Genomic DNA, 26346 nt, shown 5'->3' with positions numbered 1-26346 from the left:
GGCTTGCAACTCACGGCGCCACATACTGATTTCAGAAAGTGCCCCTGCCTTATCTTCGCTGGCCAGTCCCCAGGAAAAGGTGAATTCTTGGCTCAGTGACAGCAAAGGACTGGACAGGTGCTCAGCAGGTAAGAATGAAACCTTCTTAACCTCAGAAGGTCTCTCTTAGCTGGTAGTCACAATATTTGAGCCTTGGCTATTTCCAAGCCAGCTTTCATCTTCAGAGATAAGGATATTAGAATATAATTTATCAGAATAAGTAGATACCTGACAAAGGGATTGACCAATTACCCACATTAATATAGTATCTTTCGTTACGTGTGGACTTATGGAACAGAAGGGCAAGTTCTTCCCAAATCAATTTTCCTCAGGTTTTGGTCACTGAATACCGTAAATTATTGTGGAATTTATCCAGTGAAATACCTTTTCAACATAGATCATCCATCCATCTTTCCCTTTGCAAATTTCTCCCAGCAGATGTTCTTTTCTAATGGCTGATGTTTTTGTCTGATGTTTTGATATTCCGAGAGAAAAGGCAGTGCTACCATACAATTTCATAGTCTACTTTTTCTTTTTTCTATTTTTTTTTCCTATTTTTTTTCAGAACTCTCAGAATGTCAGGGGAAGCTTCAAGAGCTCAGCCGTATGCTACAAAGTCTGGAATCTCTTCACCGCATTCCCTCTGCCCCTCTAATCTCAAGCAGCCAGGTAAGGTACAGGTGTGTTAGTAGCATTCCTTTTTTCTAAAGTTTTACATTAAAAAAGTTATTTAAGCAACATATTTGGTCAAAGGCTCCAAGGTTACTTTCACACTACTTAGGGCCATTATGAGTCACGCTGTAGTGACAATTACAAAATCAGAGCATTCTTGAGATTAGATTATGATTAGCATTTTGATTTGGAATTTATATTTGATGGTTGTACAGTTTGAGATTGCATCTTGATTTTACAGACCTCAACAGGAACAGAAAGACCCAGAAAGGCAAAGAGATCGACGCGGATCTGGTGCACTCAGAGCTTTGCAAAGGATGACACCATAGGCAGGGTGAGATGGTTTGGGGATGGGGTAGACAGCATTTGGCACAAAGGTAGGAGATATAGAGTGAGAGGAGCAATCAATCAGCAATGGAGAGATTCTTTGCTCTGTAAAAAATCCCAATTTCAGATCTCCAGAGAGGGCTGGATGAAGGGCCCAAAGAGTTGCTGCCAATCAGTGTGATCAATAGTGGACCATTGACCACATTCCAAGGTTAGGAAGGGCCACAGTTGATTATGGAGATGAGGTATTTTTCTGGGATAGAGAAAGGAATCATCTTAAGGAACTGGAGAGGAAAGAATTTGTGATAGGGAAGTTTTTGTGGGTGCCTAAAACCAATTGGTTTTTCTTCTAGCAGGTGGGACGCCTGCATGGCTCCGTTCCCAATCTCTCAAGATATTTTGAGTCCTGTCAGAACCAGGCCATGTTTAGCGTACCTCCAGAGTATAGTCAACTCCAAAGAAGTTTCTGGATCTTAGCTCAGAAAGGTGAGCTCAGTGCAGATATTAATAGTTGTATCAAAAGCTCAGGGACGACTGTCTAATGTTTACTATGGTGTAGTGGGACACACTGATTTCCATGGTGGACTGTGGAGAGGAATGAAGCCATCATTTTATGGATTCTGACTATTTGTTTTCTTCTCTTCTTAAATTCTTCCCCTCTCCGGAGACATATGTTTTATCACAGTCAACCACAGCCACGATCTAGAGAATTCTGATTCCTTTTGTGACCTACCCATTACTTATCTCCAGACATATTGCATTATAACTTCCCTCATATTCTGCCAATAAAGCTATCTAGACTGCATCAGAAAGAGAAAGCAATGTTGTGACTTTAGAGATTTCTCCCCACTTCCTGAAAGTACACTGTCTTTCTTGCTTGCACACAAACATCAAATCAACTCTATCTTATGAGATTTCACTAGATCTTGATATATCAAGAATAGATACTCTTACATTCCAGAAGTTTTGTACTAGAGTTTCTACCATTCTTGCTATTGCCTATACTGGTTGGGATTAATGATGACTGAAGCTCATAATATCTGGAGGCACCATCTTGTCTATTTGAGCATGTATTAATCCCATTTTGATAATTGCAGTCTATAAAATTTGAGGTTCTTCAAGAAAGTTAAAATTCTGAGGATTCCAGAATCATTTCCTGATACAGAATCCTCTGCATTAATGGAAGATAATGCTGTCTGTAATTTTTGTTGTTGTTGCCAGTTCATGGTTCTCTCAGCAGTGTGCTGGCTGTGCTGACCTCTGAGCGTGACCGGCTCCAAGAATTGCAGCAGATGTTAGATCTGCAACGTGACACTCTGTCTGCTGCACAGGATGGCCCTGGAGATGGCATCAACTCTACTACAGCTGGTGTAAGGGGGTCATGATCCTTTGAAAGAATTGTCAAGTGTTGATTTAAGGCAGGGGTCCCCAACCGCCGGTCCGCGGACCGGTACCGGTCCGCGGAACAAGTCTTACCGGGCCGCTGGTTCGCTGGGCGCCGCCATCTTTTTGATAAAAAGTGCTTCCGGTGAGCTTTTCGGGAAAGCTCACGGAAGCACTTTTTCATCAAAAGATGATGGCGCCAGCGCTCGATGAGCTTTTCCGGGTGAAAGCCATTTCTACCGAAAAGCTCACCGAGCGCTGCGCCGCTCATCTTTTGATGAAAAAGTGCTTCGGTGAGGTCACCGGAAGCACTTTTTCGTCAAAAAGATGGCGGCGCCCAGTTGATGCCGGGTACCGGGCCGCGGCGCCCAGCTGATGCCGGTACCGGGCCGCGGCATAAAAAAGGTTGGGGATCACTGATTTAAGGCATAGCTAAGAAATTCCTACATTCCCCCAGCCCAAATCCAGCACAGGTCATTATACATGAACTGCAAGGATCTTCCCACTACCCCACTACCATCTTATTTCATGTATTTGAAAGAAGTAGTTCTTGGAAAGATGATGATGCCATTCCAACTTTATTTTGTAATACTTAGTGTGGCTTATATAATGTTCCTACCTTCTGTTTGTCCCATAAAAAAAACCCTCAAAACTGTGAGATGGGTTGGGCAGAGAGAAAGCACCTGCCCCACCATCATCACCTGGCCTTGCTTACAGAGGGACTAGAACTCAGTGCCTGGTTTTAATCCACCCCCTTAACTAGGGATAGATGAGGATAACTACCACCAAACTGGTAAAAAGTTCTACCATTCATAGCAAATGTATTTAATCCCCCTGCATGTGACTGTCTGAGTGCTTTAAGTCAGAGCTCAATTTCTTCACAGTTTAGGAAATGATCAGTACCCAGTTTTAATTTATAACCCTTAACACTAACTTCCTCATTTCCCCTGTGCCAAAATAACAATCTTTTTTTTATTCCTTCCAGGCTTCTCTTCAGACTTTTGACAATCCTGAATGTATACGCCGCTTTCATTCTCTCTCCATCTCCTCAGATACCACTCTGGATTCTTTTGCCTCATTCAGTGCTGATGAGGTAAATTTTTCCCTAAGTGAAAAGTAATTTGAATTGCTTTACAGCCAGAAATCACAGGACAGTTGATGTATCTCTAGCATAATCACTGTGTATTAACACATAAATGCTTCCTTAGGCTGCATGAGAAAAGTATGGTGAGCAGCTAAGAGAATTATCACAAGGGAAACAGCTTCTCTCCTATTTTGTGGCATCTGACAGTTATTGTACCTGTCCAGAGTCATAGTATTGAGATAAGTGGTTATATAGTTTTAATTAAATTAAAGTATAAAAATAAATAGACCCTGTTGCTGTTGGAATTGGGTATTTTCTTGTCTGAAAAGTAGTGAACCATGGAAGGAGTTTTGTTTTTTTAATGTTATGATCATCCTCTGTAAGTATTGATACAAATTGGGAGTCAAGTTCCAGTCTTTTCAGCCTGAAAAGGCTGAATAAATTCTTTGTTTTGTTTATTAGACTTTTGTGTTACTCCAGTCTTAAAATTGACTCTGAATGATATACATACCAAGTCTGGTAATCAGATTAAAAACACTATACATAAGAAATGTATATATTAGGTAGCAGGAGCAGATGGGATTTTTTTGTTAACAGTTCTTGAAATATCAGCTTGTCTTATGGCATGGCCTAAATTATGTGACAAATCTTTTAGAAGGTGAGAAATTTGCTAACAAGAAGCTGGTGAAAGTAATTCTGAAAGAGAAGAGCACATTTCTTTCAAAAGAGACTGCTGAACAGGAAAAGGCATATGTGAAGTCTTTATAGATAAAAATTCGGCAGCATAAAAAGTGCTGCATAGTGCTTTGCAGGAAGATGTTTCTTTGAAACAGTTTTTAACACCTTTATTTAAATTTTGAGAAATGTTGCAACACTTTTATTATAGTTTCCTCTTTGGGAATCATAATTGATTACAGGAAATACGACTTCAGCAACAGAGTGGTCAATGTCTGGAATACTCTACCTGACTCTGTTGTTTCTTCCCCAAACCCCAAAAATGTTAACCTTAGACTGTCTACTATTGACCTCACCCCTTTCCTAAGAGGTCTGTAAGGAGCTGGCATAAGCGCACAGCGTGCCTACCGTCCCTGTCCTATTGTTTCTTTTTTTTATTTTTCTTATATGTATCCATTTCATGTATCCATAACTATGTTTATACTTATACCTGTTATCTTATAATTGATTGACTAAATCAATCAATCAATCAATCAATCAATCAATCTGGCAACAGCTCTTCCCTCCCTCCCCCAAGTTCTGCCTTCTGAGGCTTGGCCACTTGGCAGAGATGCTGCCATCTGAAATGGCAAGAAGAAGAAAAAGAACGCCTGAGAAAGGGTTTAGGGTTTTGTTCCATTCCACTGCCTCCCTTCCCCCTCTTTTTTCCTGATGGGACAGTTTCTAATGGTTGAATTCCACCAAATCAAATGGCTCCTAATTGTTTTTGCAGCTTTACTTGGTTTTCCTAGAAATGGAGGAGAAAATGTATCCATTTTAAAAATAAGTGAAAAACGAAATGTATAGGAAAGCATGATGTTTCAGTTCCAATCCATCTGGAAAGGACTGGAGCAAAGAAGGATGAATTAGATCAGTGTTACTCAACATCAGCAACTTTTAAAATATGTGAATTTCAACTCCCATATTTCTCTAGCCAGCCAGGCTTATTGCAGAATTGTGGAAGTTGGTGTAAACACATTTTATATATGCTGGCTGGGGAATTCTGGGAGTTGAAGTCCATACATCTTAAAGTTGCTGAGGTTGACAAACACTGATTTAGATTGTACCTCAGTACAATAAAACATTTTTAAAAATGAAGATTATTTTTTTTTATTCCTTCTTTCAGCCAGACGCTCTGCTGGTTAAAGGACAGAAGCAACAGCTCTCAAATTGCAGCATTGTCTCTCTTTCGGATTCACATACTGAGTTCTTTGATGCCTGTGAGGTGTTTCTGTCAGCCAGCTCATCTGAGAATGAGGTTAGTGACAATACCTGTGAAAAGTTTGCATTTCAGGAAGTCTTTTTTTGGGAGACATCTGGCTGAGAATTTGCATGCTTTTCTCCCTTGTTGAGAGGGACACATCTTTTTGGGCTGCTCTGAACAGACCTATGAAAATTCAGCATATAAATCAACTTGACGAGGTTATTCATAGTGAGCAGATGATGCCCAATCTTTATGGGAAGTCTCAGCAACAGGTGGAAATCTGGCTAGTAGAAGGAACCCTGCAGCTGCACAGAATTAGCTGTGTTTTTAGAGGCCATGTAAGGGAGATGTCATCTCAAGGGAGTTGTCATCTTAAGCACACTTCTATTTCTGAAAGTTGAAAATTGAGGTGCAATTATTTGCACAATTCTTGCTGAATTTGTTATAATATACCGAGCTGCAAGAGCTTAGGGTCAGCTCAGGGCAATAGTGTGGACAGGTTTTTAGTGAATCATTTGCCCCATCTGCTGTCAGCTAAGAAATAGCTATTGGATATGCCTAAATGTGCAATTACATTTAGCAATTGAGTACCTACAGTTTATTGCATATGCAGTGCCTCTCAGCTATAGTTTACCTGGTTGTTTTATTATTTGTTAGAAATGATCAATTGGTCAGGTTAGCCTTAATCTAAGGCCAAAGGGATGATTTCATCAGTGGTGGAATTCAATTTTTTTTTACTACCGGTTCTGTGGGCGTGGCTTGGTGGGCGTGGCAGGGGAAGGGTACTGTAAAATCTCCAGTCAGAGGTGGTATTTGCCAGTTCTGTGAACTACTCAACATTTCCACTACTGGTTCTCCAGAACTGGTCAGAACCTGCTGAATACCACCTCTGGATTTCATGTTTCTTATAACATAACAATGTATTCTGTTTTTTTAGATTAATGTGATCATCACTTCTCTCTATTTTTTCCCCCCATTTCTCTTTCTTCCTTTTGTCAACTAGTCAAGAGCCAAGCCACTCCGCCCTTCCCCTAGCAGCTGACCTTCCCATTCTCCAATCAGTTAGCACCACATACCCAAAACCCTACCAGTTGTTTTCAGCACCTGCCTCTCCTGGTTCCCTTTTTTGATTGGAAAATGCCAGCTTAGCAGAATCCAGGCCTTTTTGCTTTTTTAGCTTAGATCTTTCCTGCCATTACCATCTTTTCTCACTTGGAAATAAATCTAGATTCTTGGGATAAAATTAGGACCTATTCCTATGTCTCTGGGACATGCTGCTCCTAAAGAAAACAGAAGGCACTTTTCTGCCTTTCAGAGGCCTCTAGACTGTATTGTCCCGCTTCTCAGGCAGCTCCACGTCCAATCTTTACTGTAGTGTTTCTCTTTAATCTCTTAAGTCCTCAAAACAGCCAGCATTTCACAAAAAAGAATATTGGAAGCATAAGGTTATGTAACTTTTAAATGTTTTAATATATGTTTATAGCTCCAAATTTGATACCAATTATCATAATTTAAATACAAATACTGTATATGCCCATTTTGGATTGAGCAGAGAAAGAACTGTCGATCATCCATTTGTCATCTAAATTTTATATTTTGGCAGTTTTAAGGCCTGTATTCTCCCTTACAGTTCCTTATCTTTAAACATTGACTTACCCTTCACACTTCTTCGGGTATAAGACTGCCCATTTATTATTTATTTATTTGTATGGTTTTTCTTATAGTCATCCATCTCTCACAAGTTAGTCTAGATGATTTTCAAGGATTAAAAGATATAAATATTGACAAAATATCCTCAGTTCTGTGGCTAAATAATAACTTATGAGGTATTTCTCTTATTAGTATCTCTTCGTCCATTATTTTTTCCTGTTTTAGCTTTGGTTTTATAATTTTTAATTCTTAATAATTATTATCAATTGTTTTAACTAATTATTGTCTTGTTTATTTATTGTTTTTACTGTATTGTTGTAGGCTGCCCGGAGTCACTTTTTGTGATATGGGAAGCCATATAAACTTGATTAATAAATAAGTAAAATCCAGTCATAGAAAAAACCAATAACAGTGCTCATCTAACTGCCCAACACAAATGCTTAAGGAAAATTAGATATATGCTCTATTTAAATTTGTATCAAGGAGAAGCAATCTTACTTAGCACAGTCTTCAGCTTTTATATTGAGCATTTTATGGTTATGAATTAAATGAAATAGTTCTCTTACTCTTTTACTTTTTATATAGAGACAAGAAAATATCTTGCTCTCTACAAATCATTCTTTAGAGCTTAAAACTTGTGTTAATGAGATTCCTGTGTGATTGGTGGCTATAGGCAGGATAGTATCTGCCTCACCTAGGCAATATTTTCCTCGTCATAAACTTATTAAAGAATGGATCCATAGGAGATCCATCCTTCAGTATCCTCTCAGCTTGTGGTCCTGCCTCAGTTTCCCAACATAGCAACCTTGTTCCCTCCTTCCTTTCTTCTTGCCCATTTTTGCTTTTTCCTGGTAGCTCCCTATTTGCTGTGGTCTCTGTAACCTCCTGTTGCTCCTCCAGGCCACGGATGATGAATCCTGTGTCAGTGAAGTCACCAACAGTATCTCAGAAGAGATGGTGGATATGCCAGGAAGTTCTGACCGTTATCACAAAGGTACTTGATCCAAGGAATGGGCAAGTGTGTGCCTATAGGGGAGAAACCTCCATAGGGAGCTGGGGTTGAAAGATAGGACAGGGGGAATTAACATGTTTTCCAGTAATAATGGGATTTCAGCTTTCAGAAATAACAGTCCACTAGCCATGCTGGCTGGAAATTTTTCAAATTGTCATTCCAACATGTCAGATGAGTGTCAGATTATGGAAAGTTAAGTAATGATGATCTTTCTGTAACCTGACTCCCTCATGAAGTGTTGAAATTGTGATTCCAAAAATAAGGTTGGTTAAAAACAAACATTGGAAGGTAAATTAGAAATGTAGATAGGAAAGGATCTTAATATATCTTCTACCTTCTGGTTTTCCTTCCATAACAAGTGATGTGTAGAAGTTATTATTGTTAGATAAAGCGATGAGCTATGTTATATGAGTTTGGCTTGACTGAGCAGGTTCTTAGGTGATTTCTTTCTTTAGGCTGGTAATTTGTGTGTCTGTGTGTGCACGTATACATACATATGTGCATGCACCTTTGAATAAGTCTTGACTTCTGGCCATTGCCTGGATGAATCTGTATAGTTTTCCTGACAACGTTTTCAGAAATAGTTGCCACTGTCTTCTTCCTAGCTCTAAGAGAGAGTGATTATCCATCCAGGTGAGTTCATGCCTAAGCAGGAGTAGAATTTATAGGCTACTAGTTTTAGTCTATGCATTTATCCACTATAACACAAGTTCACAGAATCAAAGGGCTGCAAGGGACCTTGAAGGTCTTCTAGTCCAATCCTCCTGCCCAAGATAGGAGACTTCGTTGCATCCTGGACAAATTGCTGTCCAATTTTTCTTGAAGATCTTCAACGATGGAGTACCCAGGAGGCAAGCTGTTCCATTGATTAATTGTTCTTACTGTCAGGAAATTTCTCCTTCATTCCAGAGTGGATCTCTTTTTAAAAGCTTCTACTGACTGCTTCTTGTCCCGTCCTCAGGTGCTTTGGAGAATAAGTGGAATCACTCCATCCTGTGGCAGCCCCTGAAGAAAGCTACCATGTCACCTCTAATCCTTCTCTTTGTTAGGCTAGACATAACTATTTCCCTTAACTGTACATCCTATGGTTTAGGTCCCTTATCATGTTTGTGGCTGTTCTCTGCATTTTTTCTAGAGTCTCAGTGTATATTTTTATATTGTGGTATCCAGAAGTGGTTAAAAATATGGGTCTCATGAGGGCAGTATAGATTGATGCTATCACTTCTTGCGATCTTTATGCTATCCCTCTATTGATGCAACCTGCGACTGCATTGGCTTTTTGGGCAGCTGCAGCACACTGCTGACTCATATTTAACTAATGGTCCACTAGGACATCAAGATCCTCTCACAGTTAATCACTGTTAAGCCAGGGCTGCCTATTCTGTCCTATATTTTTTGTCTTCCCTACCTAACTATAGTATCCTACCTAATTATAGTATCACTGAATTGTATCTTATTAGTTAGGGCCCAATGTCCAGGTTGGTCGAGATCCTTCTGAATCTTGAGCCTATCTTCCAAGGTGATGGCAATAACCCCCCTCCCCCCGCAAGTTTGGTGTTGCCTGGAACTTTGATGAGTTCCCTTTTTATCCCCTCAACTAGATAATTTATGAAGATATTGAAGAGCACTGTTCCCAAAACAAACCTTGAGGTACCCCATTGTTAATTAGTAATGGTCTTCTATAATGCTAGAATACCAGGTGCTCTGATAAACAACGGAGCAAAAGTGATTTCTTCTTTGCTTCCTTGAAATATGCATCATATCACCGTTGGGAATAAGGCCAGGAAGATGACCCTTTGATTTAATTCAGGAGCTTTTTGATAGGAATATTGGGAAACATATACTGGCAGAATATGCTTTTGTGGCCAAGATTTTTGACAATTGTTTCTGGGTCAAGAAAACAGAATTTTGGCCTCTAATCTTAAAGCCAGATTTATGGTTGGGGTCATCTATCACGTGACTTATTTGCTTTTAGGTTAGTATGATGTGGGGAAACAACCATTAGGTTAGTAAAAGAAGTTTATGCTTTATGATTATATGATAATCAAGTTATTATCATTGTATCAAGAATATGTAGTACATTAGCAGTATGTAAATGGAATAAATATCAAAGACATTTTTTAGACCAGCATCATATATTATATGGAATTTGGGGAACATTCCTGTCTGCCAAGGTAGGTAGACCAATTGAAAAAGAATGTTTTGTCATGATAGTCATGTCAGATATGAAATATCCATTTATAAGAAAGTGAATTGAGGATACACTAGGATACTCATTCCCCTACTAGAGTAGTCTTTTTTGGATCAACAAGCATTGCTATAAATACATGTTTCTCAAGACTGATGCTTTGCTTGCAAAATGAATATTACTTATTTCTTTTATTACTTATTTCTTTAGGCACAATAGCCCATCTCAATCCTAACAATACAACAGTCCCTCCCTCTTATAAAAAAATCTATGTAATAACAATCAAAGATAAAGGAAAATTAATTCATCAGAGATGCCATTCACGTGATCAAAAGATTCACTGGAATACTTGTAAATTTGAGGCAATTTGTACCATCAAAGGAGACTGGGGTCTAGTACTGAGAAAAATGCCTGTTTATTTAGTTACTGGTTTTTTTTAATTAAATAAACTTTTTTTTTTAAGTTAGGTGGGTTACGGCACCTAGTGGGTACCCAAGGTGATATCTAGGGATCCAGCATTCAGTTGACTGTTTTCTACTCTCCACTAGGCTCAGGCCCTATGCAATGTATTGGGAACTCTTCCGAGATGAGTGTAGGTATGGCAATGCCTCTTCCTTTGTATCTTCCTGGGCCGGGACCCGGGATAACCCGGAGGAACTGCCTACCAGCTTCCCACAACCATGCCAATGACATCAGCCTCTGGAACATTCTTCGTAACAACATCGGCAAAGATCTCTCCAAGGTCTCCATGCCGGTGCAGTTGAATGAGCCACTCAACATGCTGCAACGCCTTTGTGAAGAATTGGAGTACACCGCCCTGCTGGATGCAGCCAGCTGCAGTTTGGACCCCTGTGAAAGATTGGTAATATGCATTTCCCTATGTCAGGAGGGATGGACCATCTCTGGATGGCCAAGGGTTAGATCTAAGTTTGTCACATCGATGGGCAGGTCTGGGCTTTTGAAGGGCAGTTTGAGATAGATAAGTATCTATAAATAAAAATATATCTTATAAGAAATATTTATATTTCTTATTTCAGCAGTTGATAGAATAATGTGTCTTGAGAATGTTCTGCCTGTTTGGAACGGTGCCTCCTTTTTGCAGGCATCCCTAATATTTTCTGCTTCTTTCCAACAGCTCTGCATAGCTGCCTTTGCTGTATCTGCCTATGCCTCTACCTACTACCGTGCTGGCAGCAAGCCATTCAACCCTGTGTTGGGAGAAACATATGAGTGTGTCCGTCCCGACAAGGGGTTTCGTTTCCTAAGTGAACAGGTAATTGGGCATAAGCAGCTGTTTCAGACAGGATCTCAAGTTTTCCAATGACTTTTACACTGTATGTAGAAGATGGATCAGGGTTTTCTTCCAACAATCTGTGGAAAAGGATTACAGCAAACAGAGAAATTTACAGGAAGGCAGATTTGGCTCTCTAGAGTAGAGTAGGATGAGGAATAAAATGACAGTGGAGGAGGGAAATTACAGCTTTTAAAATCAAGACTAATAGGAAGAGAAATATGGTTGAGTGTGCGTAAAATTGAAGGGCATTTTACTTCCAATCTCTGAGTCAGAATAGCAGGGAGCTTGGCATTATCTGAGGAATGACTTGGCAGCTGATTCATGGGAGAAAGAAAGTCTCCTTTTCCAAAGAAGAACATTTGCCTAAGAGACACACATTTGCAAGTTGTGGTATCTTACTGGGAGTGAAGTGGCTATGGAGAACATTGTGCATCTGTTGAGTTCTTCTACCAGTGTCTTTGAGAACCTGAACTGAGCCAGAACAAAAATGAACAAGCCATTAATCATTTCTACCCTGCTTTCTGCCTCAGATAACAGATGTCATTAAATTGAAAATGACCCATAATGAATCAGTATCTGAATCCCCAGAACGGTACCAGTATATATCCACACCTCCATCTTCAATCCCTTGGATACCTGCGTTTTTCCAAATTCACATGTCCTCTGTATCACTTGTTCATCATGAGGAATCCTTTCATGAGAAATAATAATTTGGATCATGCCATCTTTCCTAACAGTGATTCTGAATGGTTAATCTCAGCTGTTACCTTTCTCTGATTACCTTTTTTAAAATTTCTAATTATGTAGAAGGTATTTAACATGCCATGCTTAATATTTTATCTTTGGAATAATGAAATGGAATAATATTTTTAGAATATTTCAGGGTCTCGCCTTTATGGGCTTTTCTTCCAGATTACATTTGCAGTGGTATTTTTTGAAGTCTTATCTACTATCTTTGAAAGAGCATTAACTTTCTTTTATTTTACTTCTAAAGATTTAGTAGTGTCTTAGATACCTTGTTTTAATTCTCTTCCTCCCTTTAACCTTTATACAGGAAGATTAATTCTAAACATAGAGTAAAATAAAACGTTGGGTTTTTTTCTAGGAAGTTTTCCTAAGCGTTGGTGCAGCCTTCATCTAAGTTTAACTGATCTTTAAATAGATCCATATACACAGATGTGGAACTTTGTATTTCCTAGTCATTTTTTATGAAGCTATTACAGAATGAATGAATGAATAATGAATAATGAATGAATGAATGAATGAAGCTATCTTGAATTGTCAAGTAAAAACGGAGAACATGCAATAAAAGAAAACAATTGTAACAAGTCTTTCCATTATCGGCAAATCCTAAGGTTATCTGGGAATGATGGCAGTTACATTCTATTTCTTCTGAAGACTGCTGCAGTGGAAAAAAATTGCAGGAAACCTACTTGCCCATATTTTTTTTGTCAACTTGGAATGCAGATTAGAATCAGAATATAAGTATGTATGCCAGTATGCCAACAAACTCACACCTCTGTCCCTTGAGACTTCTGTTTATTTTTAGAATCTTTGAAAGAAAAATATGTTAATTGGGAAGTAGGGGACAATTTCCTTTCTAACAAATTAGTCTTTTATGTCTATCCATGGGCATTGTGGAAGTGATTTTAAGAATAAGCAAGAATAGTCCTTCCATGCAATCTATTTTGTGAGAGTGTTTATGATGCTCTGTGAATTTTAATACTTTAGAATTAGTAAAATTAAATTAAAGTAAAAGCTATAATTTTGAAATATCTGTATGAACAACATCAATATTATTCAGATAGCCACAGTGATTTAGACTTTTTTGTCCTCTTTTGTCTGTCCCACTCCAACTGCAGGTGAGCCATCATCCTCCTATCTCTGCCTGCCATGCAGAGTCTGAAAATTTCATTTTCTGGCAAGGTGAGGAAAAAGCTTATTCACGGTTGGAAAATTGGGTAGAATTTGTTCTAATTAAAATAGTATTGACTGCTCTTTTGATTAAAACAAACAATAGTATTACTTGTCAGCTTCTTTCCTAGAACGAGATCTGTACAAAGTCCAAGAGATTAAATTTATCTGTTTTTAAGAAATAACATCCACCTAGAGTTATCTCCATGATTAATTAGATATGATGGGAGTTGTAGCCTAAAGCATCAGAATAGCGTCACATTGATCACACAGCTGTATAAAATTGATTTGTTGGAAACACAATTGATCGGGAATTTTTGGATTGTTAGTCCCAGTAAGTTTGGTGAACCTCAGTTGTAGGCTCAATTGCAATAAACTACATACCCCGATTTAATTTTATGCAAATCCTAAAGTAATAGTTATTGTGACTTCATACTTCATTTCTTTTTACTTTTGTTTAGACATGAAGTGGAAAAATAAGTTCTGGGGTAAATCCCTTGAGATAATTCCAGTTGGTACAGTGAATGTCCAGCTGCCCAGGTGAGTCACAAAGCCTGTTTGTTCCATCCTCCTTGATCCTTCTCTCACCCACATTACCCCCCCCCCCAAAAAAAAAAAAAAACCCTGTCACTTCTGGCACCCATTTATGGTTTTTGTTCTCCCTTTAAAAGGTTTGGGGATCACTATGAATGGAATAAGGTGACTTCTTGCATTCACAATATCCTGAGTGGACAGCGTTGGATTGAGCATTATGGTGAGGTGTTGATTCGAAACACGAGAGACAGCAGATACCACTGCAAGCTTACTTTCTGCAAAGTAAGTTCTAATATGGATCTGATCTGCCTCACTCCTGCTATGTCCTGTTTTTCTTTGGTCTCTGCTTAACTCCTCTTTCTGGTTCTTCACCCTGCTTTTAAATTCAGGAATGTCAACTCTGAGGCTATTGAATATCAAGCTATAGTAGATTGTTTTTTTTCCATCTGGCTGAATATTGTCTTCAGCCTCACTAGAAGTAGTTCTCTGGAATCTGAGATTGATCCATCTGGAAATACTGTGAATTAAACTTAAACTTTAGATACAAAGCTGGTGCACTGTCACTGAGCTATGGCCTGTTCTCTCTGATGTAGAATTTTAAATACCCCTTCTGCCTTGATATATCTTCCTGTGTTTTGTTGTCCTGGTTTGTGGTACTTGCTTTCTTCTCCTTTAATTTCTTGACTGATACTCTTAATCAATATGGTAATGCTTTCATTCCATACTCATCTCCTATGTTGTTTTTTTTGTAGTCATCAAGCTTCATCCTTTTCCTTTTTGTATTTGATTTCTCTCCTTTTGAGCCTCAGGTTTGTCCCTTTCTTTCCATCTTCATTGTATCTTCTCAGACATCTCCTTGGCTTCCCACTAGATGAACAGAAAGCTGGTAGGAAGCCTATCTACCTTAACTTCTCTTTTTGGCAGGCACGTTACTGGGGTTCCGGGGTCAATGAGGTGCAGGGTGCCATTCACAGCCATAATGGCAAGGTTATCCATCGACTTTTCGGGAAGTGGCACGAAGGGTTGTATCGTGGCGTGCCTCCTGTTGGAAAGTGCCTCTGGAAGTCCAGTAAGAAATCAATTCTACTAAGGTTTTCTGAGCAGTGGGGGAGTATCAGCTGCTTATATAGGATTGTTTGTTTATCCATAGACCAGATTTTACCTAACTTAGCAAGCTTCAGATCAGTTTCACTAACAGTTTCTAGAATCCCCAGACTTCATAGGTTTGTGAGATATGTGCAATTTCAGCCCATCTGTACAATGCAGGATCCAGGGAAGCCAATCTTTAATGTGTTAGCATCTTATAAACCAAATTAACAGAATGGCAAAAAAATTAAATATGAATTAAATCTAATATAATCAGATGCACAATATACATCTTTTAAGTAACTTCACAACCTAGTATACGCATTTGTATGTGCTTATCTTTGCAATTGTTTGGAAGTGTGTGGCATTCCTTTGTTGGGAAATGCTAAACAGGGTGAGGGGTATCTGTCAGATATGTTGTGATTTTCTTTTCTCTAATGTACTGCTTTGCATATGCTTTGGGTAAGACACCCCCCCCCCCGTTCCTAGTCCCTAGTCTGTGCACTAGCTCAAGGGAGCCTATTTTAAACATATCAGTTAGAGAAATAAAGTCCATTTAAAAATTGTATTTACGGTCCATCTTTCAACATAGGTCTCAAATAAGTACAGATGTTGTATCATTTGATGTTCTCATGTTATGAGTTTTTCATCCTTTCCCCCCTTTTACATAGCATACATATATCTTGTGCAAGGTATTTTCCTGCCCCCCACCAGTGGTCAATATAATAATAAAAAAGGTGGCATCAGCTGTATATAGGTGTCATTGAGATGTCAATGTCATCAGTGGGGGATAATTGAAAATTGGACGAACAAATCTCCAGCAAATCATTTAAATACAAATTGGAGCAAGAAAGTAGTCCTGCAAACCCTTCTATGACGAGCATGGGATTAGTCAAATTATATTCTTTTTGACATCACACTGTAAAGTAGACTCTAGATGAAGAGAGATTAAATCTCTTAATCTCTGTATCGGTGGAAACAGTACTAAATTTAGGCCATGAAATTCCCTTTGAGAAGGAATCAAAGACAGTCTTTAAATCCATAAGGACTGATGTTTTAAATTGCTTGGTAGCTTGAGACAAAAAAAATAATCAAGTGTTGATGTGCCTCTACTAAACTAGCTTGCTCTGGGCACAGCATATCTTCAACTTCCAGTTTTTCCAGGAAAATGGTTCTCCATTAAGATAACTAGTATATCATGTGCCAGAAACCAAGAATAGATTTCACGAGTACGTAATTGGAAGTAATTTATTCAAAATAATTGAAATTACTTTTTAGAAGTTGGTATGATAATTGCTAGAGACCATCATATTAGCATAAGTCTCATTGTTAATTTGACAGAATAAAACAGCTAAGGTGGGCAATCGAGTATTATTCAGAAGTTCTGGCATTACAGAATTAGAACCTGAGGCCTCCCCAGATTGCAGCTTTCAGATAATTGCTTTTAAACAGTGCAGTGGGAAAGCACAGAAAAGACATGTAGTTGTTTTTTCACTGTTTTTATTCTATTTTTCAGTAATTGTGCTGCCAAGAGACATATATATGAGATGGGCAGTCTACACATTTACTAAATAAATAAGGATAAGTTAATACATGCTGTACATACACAAACACTGCAGAGTGATCTTCCCACCTTGTACCTCATCAAAACAACAAAAGCATATTATGAAGCAATCTCTGCCTTCTCTGTACATTTGTGCAACATCACAATGCATGAACAAAAGGGACGGAGCTTGTAATGCAATACTGTCATTCCTTCTTCCCTCCCTGCGGATAGCTTGGTATTTTCCAAACTACTCAAAATATGGAGCCCCAGTTAGTCATGATTGAGATAAAATGTCTCACTACATTTAGTTTAGGATCTTCCAAGTTTCTAGAATGTTGGAGAAAGTAAACCTTTGGTTTCTTTAAATTGGGGAGAAAAAAGAGCCACTGTTGTTAGAACCAAGTCCTGCATTGAAATCTCCCATAAACAGATGGTAGCAAAGAGTCTGGTGTTCTGTTGTAGAATAAATGAGAGTATTCCACTCTCTAGTTAACTGGTCTCTAGTTCCCTCAAGAGAGGAGGAATATAAACATTTATTAAGAAATGAAATAAACCAAATTTAAGTGGGTAACTTAATTGTTAGTATTTGAATAACTAAATATTTATTTTAAAAATCAACAGCAAAATCTTTTTATTCCTATTGAATCCACACAATGTATAAGAGACATTATCTGAATAAATACATTATAGCTATTAAAATTAATTTCATATTTCTCAAGATTTTTACGTGACATAATCATTATGAAATGAGTACGTTCGGTTTGAAGGAGTCTGGCATAATCACGAAAAGTTTTTCAGGAAGCAAAGCATTGAAAAAAAATTGTTGTCCAGTGTTATATCAGCACTTTTTTTTATGACTGGTACTTCAATCACTTTGTACCACAAGCTAGACAATTTCCAATTGAAGGACTAGAAATATTGCCTGAAAACAAGATAGCAGTCGTGAAGACTAAGAGATAGCAAGAAGAGGAAGAAAGTGCCTAGAATAAGACAGGACTGATTTATAAATACTGTACAAACTTGAGTGCAATTATCTAGCCAGCATTAAAAAATGGCCTATAATATAAGCAACCAAAGAATGTTAAAAAAGATCCAGGATTTTAAACTTTGGAGCATATATTTGTAGAGATCTAGATTTTTAGCCTTTGTAGAAATATTTTGTTGTAATTAAATTTGCTTTTAGCAGTAAAATACCTTATTTCTTCAGATCACGTTCTTGGCTTCCTATAAAAATGGTATGATCCTGCAGAAAGGATTATTGGTGGACCTTGACATCAACAGGTTCTCCTTATTCTAGACCATCTTTCTGCTCATCCATCCATAGATAATTTATGCACAAAATATTGGAAACAACTTGACATATCTAATTCAGAGAGAGGGGAACATTTTGGCAAATAAGACTTCAAAGGAATTTTTATGAGATAAAGTAGTATTTGTATTGGAGGAGAAATTTGATGAAGAAGTAGATGCAAAAGGTTTATTCTTACAATGAAACACTCTGCTGCAGCTTTGAAACCAGTAAAAAATCAATCATTGGCAAATGGCGAGAAGAAATTGCTTTACAGCATAGATGTAGACTTATAATTTGAAGTCAATGGCTAGCATTGAAGAAAGCTGTGAAAATGAAGCATAACTGTATCTTGAGTCTAGAGGATGATGAAAATGATCCTAGGTACAAGTAATAGCAAAGCGTGAGATTTTGAACACCTTAGGGTAGGCAAGAAGCAAGACAGTGAAAGTAGAAAGAGAAGGAACAGCCAAATTAAGTTTTGGTTTTCAGATCCTGTCTTGATTATAAGACAACTTTTATTGACTCTTCAGCTCATTCGGAAGTCCAGCCTCATCACTCCCACTTATACACTTTTGAGGAAATAATTCGGAAGCAGCATATTTCTAGAACTCAGTTAAAATTGGATACTTTCTTCAACTGGTTATCTAAGACAGGGGTCTCCAACCTTGGCAACTTTAAGCCTTCAGCTCCCAGAATTCTCCAGGCAGCAAAGCTGGGAGTTGAACTCCTCCAGGCTTAAAATTGCCAAGGTTGGAGACCCCTGATCTAAAATAATCACTTGAACCCAGCACCCTTTTAATTATGAGTGCAGAGGAGCAAAACTGTCTTTTATCTCCAGCTTAGAATGTTGACCGTCATCACTATCAATTATGGCCATTTATAGATTCTTTTCTTTTCCCCATTATTACCCATATAGGATTAAGTGCTACTTTGCTAAGTCTTATTATGATTAAAATAAAATATTATTTTATACAGTAATCTCATCTGTGAGTATGAAATACCTCATTCCGATTTAGTGGGCGCTCAGCTTTAAGAGATACTATTCTTTTAAATCAAGAAGTTATATCGTATTAGTCTTCTAAATTTTTTGTGCCTTGTTGGTCATTGTGTATTATTTGGCTTTCCGATAATTTTCATTTTTGCTTTTCTATCTTTTGTGGGTTTTGTATCTTAGTCTCCTTTTCTTATAATTTCAGGAAGCCCTTATCCTAATTTTGGAGAAAAGCCTCAAATGAAGATTTTAATTCATCAATTATATCATATAATCAATACTGTTCAAATATTTATCCCCCTTTGAGGAAGATGGGCAGTTTAAAACTATAAACATAAATAAGTAAAATATTGAAATAAATAAGTGTGATAAAGGACTATTTAGAATTTAAATCAAAATCAGGCTGAGAAGCACAGGAAAAACTCAAACAAATGGAAATGATTGGAGAGCAAGAAATAAACTTTTCAAATTGGGGCAAGAACAAAATAAAATAATAAAATCTATTAAAGCAATGCTATGCCCAATTTTGACCAGGAAATAAGAATGTTTACTCCTATACTTTTTTCTTAACCAATTTTGGAAGAGCCAATTTCACTTTCATTTCAGACTTATTTCCAATACAGGTGTCAATTATTGTGGTGTCTCTAAGGAATATGAATAGACCTAACACATTCCTTCCCTACCCAGTGATAGTTTATTAACAGGAATGTCTGTCTGCCTATCTGTATATCTCTCTTTCTCTGTCTTCTAGATCTCATGCCTCGAGACCAAGAGAAGAATTATGGTTTCACTCAGTTTGCACTGGAACTGAACGAACTAACTCCAGAGCTGAAACGCCTCCTTCCATCTACAGACACAAGGTTGAGGCCTGACCAACGGTAAGGGCCAGGAAGAGATTGATAGAAATTGTCCTTTATTTTCCCTTTTTTTAAAAGATGCATTAATATTATCCTACCTTTCCACTGATAAGGTACTCAAGGTAATTTACGTTCTGGCGATTACAGAATTGCCAGCATCAATTATAAAATGGATACACAAACAAAGTAAGAATGAGCATTAAGACAACCCTTGAGTGACTTTAAAGGTGTGTGATAATCCCAACCTCCTGCATATTGTGTGAATTAAAAGCAGTGTCTCTGAATTTGATGGCTTCCTCCAGGTATCTGGAAGAGGGAAATGTGCAGGCTGCAGAGTCTCAAAAACGACGGATTGAGCAGCTGCAGCGAGATCGGCGTCGTGTGATGGATGATAACAATATTTTCCACCAGGCACGCTTTTTCAGGTGCTTCCTTCTTTGCTTTAATTTGGGTTTCTTGGCCACAAGTGCAGCATAGCACCTACTTTTTGTTATTTTTCTTCCAAAAAAACGAATATGATGAGAACCGGTCTTAAAGTTTGAACATAATAGAGCCTCTACATCAAGACCATAACTAATAATGGTTGTAAAGAAGGCCGGTCATGTGACCAACCCGATTTTATAACGTTTATTCCAGTGGTTGTTAAGCAAATCACCATGGTCATTAAGCTAATCTGTGGTCATTAAGCAAACCAGTGGCTTGCTGTGGGCTCAGTTTTGCTGAATGTAAATGTCGGTTTTATTGGCAACATTCAGAAAACACAGTCATTATGACCCTGAGATGTTGCCAATGGCCATAAATGCAGCCCAGTTGCCTAAAGTGCAGTTATGATAGCAAACGGAGAGGGGGCACTGTTGGAACTGAATCTTAAATAATCCCCAGATGGGTTCCATCAGAACTTCAAATGGTCATTAAGTGTCCAGTTGTAAGCTGAGGACTATATGTAGTAGCTTTAGTGCTGGAATAAGTTCAGTTCCTTATTCCATTGGCTCAAAGGCCATTTTATATATGTCACATCAAAAGTTGCACTCCAAAAAGGATTTGGCCAGGCTGATTTTCTGGAAAGATTTGAAATGGGGTGAATGGGGAGATAGAGTGGTGTCTATAGGTATCTGCAAACTTAAGGCATCTGTTTTGCCCTTTAAACGCCTCCCCCCCCCTTCCAAAGAGATAGGGGCGAGCCACATGTTTTTAATCTCTGAAAGGATATTTCTGACATAATGCTTTAAAAGGTTTTGTTTGCAAACTTATTCTGCAAACATAAGGGTATACAATGTCTAAAAAACTAATACATTTCAAATTGCATGAAAACGTGGTCATATGGATCACTTCATCAGATGCATGCAAAAACAATTTTATATTTGTAGGGGAGAGAAGTGTGGCTGGAATAATTGTCTAGAAATAAAGGCAACAAACACAATAGATTACACTAGAGATAGAATCAAATTGTATCTAAACAAAGCAAAAACAGCCTGTAATCAAGGCCTTGTATAGCGATACCTTAATATGATTAGAAATCTGAAGACCCCAAATATTAAATATGTATAGCAAATCTGTGCTACTTCTATTCCATAACTCTGTCTTACGCATATTCACTGTGTAATTACAGTCTAATATCAAAGAAAGTTCAATATCCAGAAAACTGTAATTTTCATTGTGAAAAAGAAGCAAATAAGCTCATCCTTAAAACTGCAAAGATTGATTTTAAAACATGCGATTGGTACTTAAAAACCATTAAGTTGTGGTTAAGCAGAATTTCCTGTTGTAATCTTGTTTCGATTTTTTTTTTCATCAGCTATATATACGGTGGGTTAAAGTTTGTTAACCTTCTAGTTCTCTAGTTCTGAGAGGATGTAAAAAATTTAGAAATAGGAATGAAGACTATGTGGCCTTTAGAAGTGGCTGGATTTGTAATTCACAGCATTCCTCACTCTGGACTTGTTGGCTAGAGATGAGTACATTATGTTTCAGCAGCAGATGCGGTGTTATAAAATTTCCCAATCCTGTTTTAAAGATTCTCCTTTTGCCAAGCCTAATTGCTGATGGGTTTCCTTCCTTTTTTTTTTCCTGACAGAAGACAAATGGATGCCAATGGCAAGGAATCTTGGGTAAGCAACAATACCTACTGGAAGCTGAGGACAGAGCCAGGATTCAGCAGTATGGACAGTGCAGTCTTGTGGTAGCTGCTAGCATTTGCAAGATCAGCGGTGCCTTCCCACCATCTCCCAAAGTGGAGGAATAGACAGCAAGGATCTCTTGCTAGATAAGCACAAAGTGATCAAGGCATGTAACCCTGGAATACCAGCAGCTTATGAAGGAAGGGGACACCGTCTCTTAGATGTTGTGCTATTCACTTCCAAAGCAGCACTCTTAAGAAAGACAACCCATGTCCACCTACCATGCTTGCACTGCTGCCTGCTGGTTAGGCAGACTAATGGACCCTTGGATTGTCACCAGTGAAGTTGGCAATATGAAGCACTTTAATCTCATTTGGATCTTGATGAGCAGAGCAGAAGTGATAAGGCTAGTCAATCAGATTGCTCCACCCAACAGCAATGTATGCTGGAGGATACTATCCTGGGATAGGAGGCATTGGAGCAATTACTTGTTAGCATGAAGAAGTTAAGGGCATGAAGATTTGGGTCTTCTGGCTACTAGATCTTCTGGGGTGATTGTTTTCACACGTTTGTTTGTTTTTTAAATTGTACACCACATTCCTTCGAAAGGAGTTGGATGCTGTCTCAAGCTGTGTACCTTTGATGAAGTATGGCCCAATTAGGTTAGAAGTTCTGCCTCTGGAAGCAAATAGGATTTACAACAACTGTCCGAAGAGAGCTCTTCTTAAGGCATTGGTGGAAATTTGACATCAGTCGGAGTGATGTTTCCTCCATCCTTAAATGCCAGATTTTTGTTGTCTATGTGTTACCTCTGCCTGGGCAAAACCAGGATCTCTTCAGGCAGAATGCCTTAAGAAAGAATCTCTTGGGCTTTACCTGTACCCCTTACTTATCCCACTGTTTTGTGTGATTTATCTTCCTTTCTTACTCTTTAGCACAAGGTATGTTTCCCTTCTGCTCTGCTAGTTTCCTTAGCATTTGAAGCAATAATTAAAACGGAGGCCTCTGGAGGAGACATTTTAATACTTTCAAGTGAAAGAGTGTGGATTCCTCTAATAGCTCTTTGTAGCTCAGGGCAGGGTCTATCAGAGGTTTGATTGTACTGAGTGAAGGAGAGACTGAGTATGACAGACAGGACATTATGAAAATTGAAAGCAAGTATAGGCTGCTTGATAGAGTAGCTAGAGAAGAAACAAGTGTGTTTTCTTTTTCTCCTGTGGAAACAAAATAAAGCAAAACATAACAAGGGTATAGGATGATGTGAATTCTGGGCACCTGACTTTTGTTTCTAATGGACAGATCAAAGGAAGAAGGAAAAGATCTCTGCCTGTACCTACCTAGTTTTCAAGTCATTATACAACAATAGCCCAGCAGCCATACACATGAAACCACTGGGTACTTCACAGTTCTACAGTTCATTGAGCACTGGATGGACCACTACTCAGATTAGGATATAGCTCAGTTTACTCACACTCTTATGATTATTTCTCTAGTTTATGCATTCTTTGTTTTATTCCCCATTCCTTATTCCAAAGCACTCCATAAATGGGGAAAGGTGACCGGAAATTATCACACGTTTATGATGCTGATATATTTGACCTGTGCCAGGCTGTGGGCCCAGGACCATCTCCTGTGACTTTATACTTTATATACATTGATCAGAGCTTTCTCAACATTAAAAAAATTGTACCTCCAACATTGTACTGCTCTCTACAGCATTAATGGAAAATTGCAGGACAAGGCAGGACAGCCAAAAGTTTACATAGCTTTATGGTTTTTTGTTTTTGTTTTTGCTGTTAAACTGAGTCTTTCTTCACAGATCATTAGGAAGGAAGGCTTTGTTTCTAGCACTGTGGGCTGTAGAATATCAAACACTGCTGATCTATGTCTCTTGGTACAATTTTTGACATCTCTCTTGGCTTGTTTATTAACCCAGCATAACATTTATGTGTTTTTGAAAGGGATGGCATGACTCACTGAATTCCTGGAAAGTACTTTGACTTCCAAATTTGCTGTGAGATATTGTGGATTGGTGTGTTTGGGTAAAATTGTGTTGAGTCTTACACTAAGCTTATAGGAAAAAGACCTGGAAGAATTTATTTCCATGAGATTCCCATATTACGTTGGGAGCCAAGGAGCTCTTTTAGCTTGTAGGGTTCAATTTGGATCCTTTTATTTTGCTGTTTGATACAGTGATGTGATGACTGCTGCATGCAGGGAAGAATGTTGTTTTCCCTGTGACCTGCACTTAAAAAATTCAATCATACACAGTCGAGTAAATGTCCTCTGAGTCTGTCCCTCTCTGTGTGCTTGAGTGTCTTTAATGTTTTGTCTTTCCCAAGTGCAGATCAACCTGCTTTCATTTGCCTCTTCCGGCAGGTCCGGTCCTGAGTTTCTACTCCATCTTTTATGTTCATATTAATTGGCCTATGTCCTTGTACTGTAGCTTGAACAATCAATGGCATGTCTAATTAAAAAGAGTTTGGAAAGTTCTAGTGTGGGAGAGTCGTTTTTAAAATCTGAGATGCTTATTTTCTAGTCTTTCAGACTAGATATTCTCTCATGAAAGTCAATTTAAAACAATAAGTATTTAGCAATCTTTCATTTTACAGGTAGAACTTTACTTAAAATCATAATTGAGCCTGGAATTATGGTCATAAATTGAAGCAGTACATGACTGGATTCAAAGTTACAGAGATTTGTATGATGATTGTTAAAGAAGCACCATGGTCATCAAGTGAATTCAATTTTCCCAGAGGTCATTTTTTGCCAGAAAACAAGTAAATGCTAGAGATGGGCAAAAAACATTGCATATCATGGTCCCATGATTACAGGATACTGCAAACAGCCATAAAGGCTGGTTGCCAAGTGCCCAAAATATAATCACATGACTGTGGTGTGTGTGTGTGTGTATATGCAGCCATCATAATTTAGATCTTGGGAGGGTCCATCATAACTTCAAAGACTCATTAAGTGATCAATTGTAAATAGAGGACTATCTATAAATCATTTGAAAAAAGGTGATTCAAATCACAGTGGAAACAATACTGTTTTTAGGATTGTTATCAAAGTGGCTGTGACTTTTACAAGACTTTCATGGCTGCTTTGAAATTTCCTGATTTTTGTGGGTGTGTACCAGGACAATCAGTGAATTGACTGAGCCCGCACATGTACAGTATAGTTACAAGTTATGAGAAGTTTCTACAAGGCAGTCTTGTAAAAGACATGATTATGTCTTTTAAATATTTTTCACAGTCCTGGTATTTATAACAACGGGGGCAGTGAAATTGTTCTCTCCAGAAATTGTTGGATTCCAATTTCCATTATTCACCTCCAGTCACTCTGCTTAATAACAAAAGATGGATAATGTTAGAATTCAGCAACTATTAGAAGGGTAATAGAAATGATCAAAGTGCTTAACATGTTATTTTAGCATTCCTTATAGGCTCAGTACCAATTTTTCTGAGCAGAGCTGCCATATCTAGGCGTGATGTTGATGCAGCTCCTGAAATTATTTAGTCTCTACCTTCTAATTATGAATCCTATTTTTGTTATAGATTTTGCTGGAATAGTCCTACAAAGACCATTAGAACTGGTATTCTTTAGATGTACACTGCTCAAAAAAAATAAAGGGAACACAAAAATAAGACATCCTAGATCTGACTGAATGAAATATTGTTATTAAATACTTTGTTCATTACATAGTTGAATGTGCTGACAACAAAATCACACAAAAATTATCAATGGAAATCAAATTTAGCAACCCATGGAGGTCTGGATTTGGAGTTACACTCAAAATTAAAGTGGAAAAAAACACTACAGGCTGATCCAACTTTGATGTAATGTCCTGAAAACAAGTCAAAATGAGGCTCAGTAGTGTGTGTGGCTTCCATGTGCCTGTATGTCTCCATGTCCCAACAACACCTGGGCATGCTCCTGATGAGGTGGCGGATGGTCTCCTGAGGGATCTCCCCCCACACCTGAACTAAAGCATCCCCCAACTCCTGGACAGTGTGATGCAATGTGGCATTGGTGGATGGAGCGAGACATGATGTCCCAGATGTGCTCAATTGGATTCAGGTCTGGGGAACAGGCGGGCCAGTCCATAGCATCAATGCCTTCATCTTGCAGGAACTGCTGACACACTCCAGCCACATGAGGTCTAGCATTGTCTTGCATTAGGAGGAACCCAGGGCCAACCGCACCAGCATATGGTCTCACAAGGGGTCTGAGGATCTCATCTTGGTACCTAATGGCAGTCAGGCTACCTCTGGCGAACACATGGAGGGCTGTGCAGCCCCCTAAAGAAATGCCACCCCACACCCTTACTGACCCATTGCCAAACTAGTCATGCTGGAGGATGTTGCAGGCAGCAGAATGTTCACGGCATCTCCAGCCCCTGTCACATCTATCACATGTGCTCAGTGTGAATCTGCTTTCATC

General features: G+C 38.4%; 1 protein-coding gene across 10 annotated transcripts in view; it reads left to right on the top strand.

The window, feature by feature from the left end:
• OSBPL7 (oxysterol binding protein like 7) overlaps positions 1 to 24395 on the top strand; it is a 48950-nt gene extending 24555 nt beyond the window's left edge. For 5 of the 10 annotated variants that reach the window (XM_087946868.1, XM_087946869.1, XM_087946871.1 and 2 more), the window contains exons 7-23: positions 2 to 128; positions 605 to 708; positions 953 to 1045; positions 1392 to 1524; positions 2260 to 2408; positions 3407 to 3514; positions 5346 to 5477; positions 7974 to 8067; positions 10822 to 11135; positions 11409 to 11546; positions 13430 to 13493; positions 13943 to 14021; positions 14153 to 14297; positions 14940 to 15084; positions 19681 to 19807; positions 20089 to 20211; positions 21861 to 24395. In XM_087946868.1, coding sequence (XP_087802994.1) covers positions 2 to 128; positions 605 to 708; positions 953 to 1045; positions 1392 to 1524; positions 2260 to 2408; positions 3407 to 3514; positions 5346 to 5477; positions 7974 to 8067; positions 10822 to 11135; positions 11409 to 11546; positions 13430 to 13493; positions 13943 to 14021; positions 14153 to 14297; positions 14940 to 15084; positions 19681 to 19807; positions 20089 to 20211; positions 21861 to 21969 — 2184 coding nt within the window. In that variant the 3' untranslated portion in view covers positions 21970 to 24395. The remainder of the gene's footprint in view (position 1; positions 129 to 604; positions 709 to 952; positions 1046 to 1391; positions 1525 to 2259; positions 2409 to 3406; positions 3515 to 5345; positions 5478 to 7973; positions 8068 to 10821; positions 11136 to 11408; positions 11547 to 13429; positions 13494 to 13942; positions 14022 to 14152; positions 14298 to 14939; positions 15085 to 19680; positions 19808 to 20088; positions 20212 to 21860) is intronic. The other 5 variants (XM_087946872.1, XM_087946875.1, XM_087946874.1 and 2 more) reach the window with 3 other exon arrangements.
• Positions 24396 to 26346: the final 1951 nt, after the last annotated feature.

This window comes from Notechis scutatus, chromosome Z (genome assembly GCF_049901735.1).
Source record: "Notechis scutatus isolate UNSWTSFEM ecotype Mainland chromosome Z, rNotScu1.2, whole genome shotgun sequence".
In the NCBI taxonomy this organism is placed as follows: Eukaryota; Metazoa; Chordata; class Lepidosauria; order Squamata; family Elapidae; genus Notechis; species Notechis scutatus.
The sequence above is the reverse complement of the archived record's forward strand: the minus strand, read 5'-3'. Positions and strand labels throughout refer to the sequence as shown.